This window comes from Ictalurus punctatus, chromosome 29 (assembly GCF_001660625.3).
Source record: "Ictalurus punctatus breed USDA103 chromosome 29, Coco_2.0, whole genome shotgun sequence".
Lineage (NCBI taxonomy): Eukaryota > Metazoa > Chordata > Actinopteri > Siluriformes > Ictaluridae > Ictalurus > Ictalurus punctatus.
This window is the reverse complement of record NC_030444.2, coordinates 2,241,305-2,248,804: the sequence shown is the minus strand read 5'-3', so window position 1 is coordinate 2,248,804 and position 7,500 is coordinate 2,241,305. Positions and strand designations below refer to the sequence as shown.

At 46.3% G+C, this 7,500-nt stretch overlaps 1 protein-coding gene across 1 annotated transcript in view; it reads right to left on the bottom strand.

The window, feature by feature from the left end:
* Positions 1 to 3,853, bottom strand: part of chrnb3a (cholinergic receptor nicotinic beta 3 subunit a) — a 14,100-nt gene extending 10,247 nt beyond the window's left edge. Inside the window, exon 1 of the mRNA XM_053677559.1 lies at positions 3,502 to 3,853. Within this exon, the coding sequence (XP_053533534.1) occupies positions 3,502 to 3,571 (70 nt within the window). The 5' untranslated portion in view covers positions 3,572 to 3,853. The remainder of the gene's footprint in view (positions 1 to 3,501) is intronic.
* Positions 3,854 to 7,500: the final 3,647 nt, after the last annotated feature.

Below are 7,500 nucleotides of genomic sequence, written 5' to 3'. Positions count from 1 at the left end.
GGCCACCCCTCCTTCACTTGGACAAAGTGAGGCCACACCCCTTCTCTTGGAACTGAGTGACATAGAGGCCACGCCTATTTCACTGGAACTGACAAACTGAGGCCACACCCCTTATTTTAGGGCTAAGAAGCATAGAGGCCACACCTCCTTCACTGGGACTGAAAACTGACACCACACCTCTTATTCTGGGAACTGACAGACAAACTGAGGCCACACCCCTGGCTTTATGACACTTATAATACAAATGCGAAATTCGAGTCTTGGCTTTTAAATGTAGCAACTGCAAATTGCCTACGCGAACAATTTTACATTTTTAAAGAATGACACATTGTACTTTTTATCAATTTATAGTTACATAGTATAATGTTGTGGAATGACCTTTAGTTCCTGTTCTCACTTACGTTAGCAGCTCCTGTCAGAGCAGCTGTTCTAGAAACTGAATCAACACCTTCTGACCAATCAGAATCCATAATTCACTGCACAGAAAAAAAAAGACAGACCCAGTGACCCAACGTGACCTTACCCAGAATTTGTAAACATTTACGCCGAACAGGAACGATGCAGTGATGTTATATAAGTTGCTCAGAGCTACTACTAGCCGCTAGCTCTAAGTCACAAATGGAAGCTGCGATACGAGCTGATGCTGCAATACTGCATTAGAGGCCGAGGATTAAAGTAATGACCATAAAGTGTTTTTTTCCTCCTTCTTCTCAGTCAACACATCAACATCACGATCAACATCATCACCATCATCATCATCACCATCATCATCACCATCATCATCACCATCACCACCATCATCATCATCACCATCACCACCATCATCATCATCATCATCATCACCATCATCATCATCATCATCATCATCACCACCATCATCATCATCACCATCACCACCATCATCATCATCATCATCACCACCATCATCATCATCACCATCACCACCATCATCACCACCATCATCATCATCACCATCACCACCATCATCATCATCATCACCATCACCACCATCATCACCATCATCATCACCATCATCATCATCATCACCACCATCATCATCATCACCATCATCATCATCATCATCATCATCATCATCACCATCACCACCATCATCATCATCATCATCATCATCATCATCATCGGTTTATGGGAAGTAACTATGGGAATCTTTATAGTTTTGACTTACAGGAGCTTTAAACACATAGACACACACCATACTTGGACTATGCTGATGAAAAGGGCCAAAGGAGACAGTAAACACACACACACACACACACACACACACACACACACACACACACAGCCTAATTCCAACACTGGATAAATATGGGGTCTCATCACAGACTGGCGGCATCCCCGCATAAAAATTTATGTTCTGCACTGTGTGTGTATGTATATTATAAATGGGAAATGGTCAAGGAACTATGTCTGCTTTTAAATCTGCATGAATTGATCGAAGGGATCAAAAAGGATGCGTCCTGCTTCACACTCCCCCTAAGAGCTTAGAGAGAGAGAGAGAGAGAGAGAGAGAGAGATGGAGTGTTTGGCTCTCTGTCAGATTAATCAGCTTTAGCAATCCCTATAGAGCCCCCTCCATTACAGCAGTCTCTCTCTCTCTCTCTCTCTCTCTCGCTCTCTCTGTCCGCTGTCCATTTATCCTCCCCTCTTTTTGGCTCCTCCACACCGAGGGAGAGTCGCTGTGAAAATCAGTGACAGCTTTAATAATTTAATAATCAAACTTGGGTTGATTAGTGTGTGTGTGTATGTGTGTGTGTATGTGTGTGTGTGTGTGTGTGTGTGTGTGGATCAAGGTCGGTTCAGTCCACTGCATTGAATCGAATAGCTTTTAAAGGCCAGTGGTGCGACTGCGAGCTGGAAGAGGCTCACGCTTATGGAGCCACGTGATTGGCTTGTCCATGACAGCACGAAATATTCACAGCACTAACACACAGATATTAGGTATAACATCCGGGTGAAGCTTATTTTACCACCTCGGCTTCACTGCAGGATTGAGAAATAGTCAGGATGATGTCACAGCCAATCCATGGCCGGGAGATCATGTGCTCTCGAGGTGGGAGGGTCATAGTCTGTCTCCTCTGTCAATCACAGCATCACTAGCCAATCGTGGGTTTCTGTGAGCTCGTGTATGCAGAAGAGGGCAGATAGCGTTTTCCTCAACGTGTGTTACTCAACCTCACATGCAAACAATAAAAACGCACAGATAGAAACTCATCGGATGAATTTACCGATTAATAAAAACACACACACACACACACACACACACACACACACACACACACACACACACACACTCAGCACATCAAGGTTTTGGAAAGTCTTTTTGAATTGTGAATGTGTAAATATGATGATGTGATCACAAATATATCCATCTGTCATTTATACATTATCAACAGAGCACTAGCTTGTTTCTTTTTCTAATTATCGACTTGTTTACAACTGTAAGATGGCACCGCTTTTGTGGTAAATACGATGTCTTCCCTCTCTCTCTCTCTCTCCAGCTAATCCTGCAGCATGCTATATTTCTTTGCTGACAGACCAAATAAATGGTCTCCATTTTCCAACATACTACCACACACACACACACACACACAATCACCAATACACACCCCCTGCACACGAGGCGTCATCAAAATGTCAACGAGAACGAGGACAGTGAGCTGCGGCATCAGCGAGGTCAGAGGATTAGAATAAAACATGGACTTAGACGAGGTTTTGCTGCTTGGGTTCAGCTTCGTTTTGCCTTCGATGTCTTCATTATCCTTGAAATGAAATGTGCATCGTTGTGGTCATGTGCCCCGAGATGGATCGGCACCCCCGCCTTGTGCCCGATGCTCGCTGGGATAGGCTCCAGGTTCCCCCGTGACCCTGAAGGAAGGATAAGCGGTATAGAAGATGGATGGATGGATGTTGTGGTCATGGATCTCTCTGCTGAACAGTGACACGTTTTGTGGAATGTCAGGATGCTTACCTTCATCTAGTTATTTAAAAGCTGGTCAGGGATGGGATGCCAATCAATCACACACACACACACACACACACACATCTCCAGCCAATTTAACTTTTTCTACACTTTTTGTGTGTGTGTGTGTGTGTGTGTGTGTGTGTGTGTGGCATTACCAACAAACTGTAATTCAGTTGCACTAGGTCCGCCACAACACAAACCACGTGCACGCGCACACCTAAAACGTCCACGAGCGCATTGTGAATTTTCATGCATCTGTGGAATAAATAAATAAATAAATAAATAAATAAATAAATATCATGTCCATGACTTCCTGTCCAGGACGATATCCACGATGACTAATATGTCATGCGTTACAGTGCGCGTGCTTTACGCACCACCGCGCTTCTCGATTGTGTGCGCGCGCCATCCTCCCCCCAGTAATCCGCCCCCCAAAACCCAACCACGTGAGTTAAATAAATAAATAAATAAATAAATCTTTTCTTCTATAACACCGTCCCGTTACACCGGATTCATACCTTCCGAGGCGGCAGCGCCGGTGGCCGCCAGGGCGAGCGCGAGGCACAGCGCTGCGATCGGTAGCTGCATGGTGGCGCCGCGCGCGCAGGAGCTTCCGCCTCGTTCACTCCGCCATCCCGCAGCAGGGGGATCGAGAGCACGCGACCGCCGTGATTTCCCGCGTCATTACCGGGAGAAGCCGCGGAGGAGTCGCAGCTGGAGTCGCTGCATGAATGATGAGGACTGGAGAGCGCGCGCTCTCTCTCTCTCACTCTCTCTCTCTCTCTCTCTCTCTCTCTCTGCACGTTACCCTCGGCGTGTTTTACCCCCGCGCGCGCAGAGCAAAACGCTGAGCACGCGCAGGAAAGACCAGTGGGGATGCCGAGACACACACTCTCTCTCTCTCTCTCTCTCTCTCTCTCTCTCTCTCTCTCTCTCTCACACACACACACACACACATCTTCATAGATAAAATAAGACATTGTATGTTTTATTTTGTTTACTTAAAACACATTAATCACTTATACTGATATAATGCTACATTCATAGCAGGGAAAATGGTCTGTGCGCTCTCGGTGGGAGGGGCTTAATCTGTGTCCCCCTGTCAATCACAGAGACATTAGCCAATTGTGGGCATCTGTGAGCTCAGGGATGTGGAAGAGGGCAGATAGACTCGCTTTCCCGAAACCTGAGTGAAATCTTTGGTTTGTCCTTCTTGGAGAACCTTTAAAGGTGTTACGTAGAGCCCGACAACATTCCCTGCCATACAACACACTCAGCTCTAATTCCACAGCTACGAACTAGCGGAGGTGGAAGGCTAACACGTGCCGCTCCCGCTGACGCGTAACACACTCTGAGGAAAGCGAGTCTATTCGCCCTCGTCTACATACCTGAGCGCACGGACATCGCGACGTGTGTGCGACAGGGCAAACAGACGGCACGTCCGTGTCAGAACGATCGTTTTTACACACGGACGCCACCGCGACGTCGTTATGACTGCACGAGCGGGATTTCCTTCGAGCGCCGCGTCTCCGAGTCGTAAGAAAACGCGGCGGAATCAACAGCTGGAGCGTCTGTAGATTCGGTGAAATCGAACGTTTACTCGTCTCAGAAGCTGACTGTTTTTAAAAAAAACATTTTAAAAAATGCAAACAAATCAAAACACACCTGATGGACATTCTTTGCTCTTCATTGTCTACTAGAAGGTAGTCGTTTAAAAAAAAAAACAAACAAACCTTGATGAGTTAATTAAGAGAAGGAACACCGTGACTTCAACGCACCCGACGTCGTAATTACGACTTCGCAGGAGGACATGAACGCACTGAGAGTATGCCCCGCCCACTTTGGCAGCACAGCGAGTTTTCACGGTTATAAACGTGAGCGAGCTGAGAATCGTTATCTATCTGAAGAACCTTATTTCTCTTCATGTTTTCTCTTTCTTCTTGAAATATTTGATACACTCTATTACCAATAATTACAACTTGTTGTCTATTGAACATCGGACAATTTACCCGGGAGTCACGTTGAGTGTTGTGCAACGTCAACAAAACGTGTCTATCGCTTACGTTACAGCAGCTATAAACAGTCATAGAAACTCCTCTGCACTGACACTGGAGACTCCTTCCATTAACTGTTAAAATAATATATACGTGGAGGGTCCGACGTGCAAGTCACCGTTTACGTCGTTACTATAGAAACGGTAACGTGTTAGCACAATTTTTCGGCTGCGTTTGTAGAAAACGAATCCGAACGGAGAATTCCACAGCGCTGGGGTATATATTAAAAAAAAAAACCCACCGGAATATATTTCTCATTTTGGCGGCCATCTTGTAAATTTCTAAATTATCCATAGAGAGGGGGGTTCGGTGAAAAACTGTCGCTTTAGATTGCACCAAATACGCGCTTTAATAAATACATTCGTAAAGTGGTAACATGATTATGGCTTAGTTTATCAGCTAGTGCTTCATACTGAAGAAAGAAAAGAAAGAAAAGAAAGAAGAGTCTGATCACAACAGCATAGTCTCACAAATCAAGTATGTTTCTGTGACTGTGTGTGTGTGTGTATTGTGTATCCTTCACCTGTATATGTGTTTCCCTGCTGAGCCACTGGGGAGCTCCACGCTGATGGGCTTTGGACACACACACACACACACACACACACACGTCAATATTGCACCCAGTGTGAAGAAGAGATTTCAGTGTTGATGTGTGAAAAATGAACCTAATGAAGCTCAGACGGCTCATCAAATCGGATGCGAACACAGCACCTGATCTCCCTAACACACGTCCAAACTTACACACACACACACACACACACACACACACACACGTATGCATAGACAACAATACGAGCATGAAAATGCTCATGAAGTAACGAGGGCCAGAACGAGAACGCGCGAGTAAATGCGCGAGAGAAACGAGACGATAAGACCGTGGAGAAAGAAGGACGGAACGAGTGAACTTCGAGGAGAGTGTGAGGGACGGGTTGTGAAACGGTTCGGGAAAGAAAAGAACGAGGGAGAGAAATCCGGCCAGAGAGTACGAGAGAAAGAAGGAGACGGAGATAAAGAGAAACGCTGAGGCAGCAGTTTAGGACTTTTAGCTGATTCTGACAAACAGCTCAGAGTTACACCACTGCAGAAAGGAATGAGTGTGTGTCTGATTGCCCATAAGTGTGTGTGTGTGTGTGTGTGTGTGTGTGTGTGTGTGTGTGTGTGTGTGTGTGTGTGTGTGTGTGTGTGCATGCATTGGGGGTAGGAGGAGTGTCTTCCCAGACTATCCACATACCACTAGTTCCTCAACCACACACACACACACACACACACACACACACACACACACACACACACACACACACACACACACACACACACTCTCATTCAGCAGAGCAGTATCCCAGAAATAACTGAACACTCTAGTTCCCATATATTTATGATCCTTATGATTCATGATCCCAGTAACGAGACGAGACGTTTACGGGAATAAGAGCGTAAACGGGTCCTGATTCAGAAAGTGTGTGCAAGGGGATGAACTTTTGCCCTCTGACGTATTCATTTAAAAAAAAAAACCAACACGTCAACTTAATAACGATACTCTGTAGGTACTCGAGAATAATCCACGACTCGAAATATTCCTCAGATCATTTGCGCAGACAGATCTCTCCCTGAGGAACATGGGAGGTTAAAGGTGTCGAGGATCCGTGGCCAGTGGCTTGGTTGGAAATGAGACGCTGATTACAGCGGTCGAGTGAACCCGGGCGATTGAACGGGTCCTCGCGGCACGGCGTGGCGTGGCGTGGCGTGTGAGAGCGGCTCCACCTTAACCTTGGAGACACAGAGTGAGTGGGTCGATAACTTGGGAACGAACGGCGAGTGATGCGAGACGACCTGTCGTGAGGAATTATGCTCCATAGCCTGGCAGTGTCAGTGTGTGTGTGTGTGTGTGTGTGTGTGTAATCATGCACGAGTGGGTGTGTGCATAGATGTGGTCTGTTTCTGACTCACGTAGGGATGTGTGTGTGTGTGTGTGTGTGTGTGTAACAGCAGGTGCTCGCCTGCTGCATGTCTTCTTATAAGGACCCAGGTGGGAAGAAGAAATGATCCTCCAAAGGGTTGTGTGTGTGTGTGTGTGTGTGTGTGTGTACACTTGTAGATTCCTTGCGAATCCTTTGGCATGAGGATATAAGAGCTTGTCCGTAGGAGCCTTGTACCGTATTGTATTTTCTCACACACGTTACTCAAGCTAGAAGCGAAAGACGGCTTTTTAGCGTGATGCGTTTCGTAACGTTTTTTTTTTTTACATAAGTTGATGTTCGAACACGGCGATTTTCGCATGTCCCCGTCTATCTTTAGCACGGACCGGTGTGGCAGCGAGATGTCCCTGACGGATGTCCAGGAGCTCATCAGTACACAAGCCATCGGACCGGCGTCGAGATTTAGAGAGACCCTTCGCCGTGATGAAGTCCACGCAGAAACGGATCTCTCTACCCAACCGGCTGGTCGGATCACAGACCGCGCTGG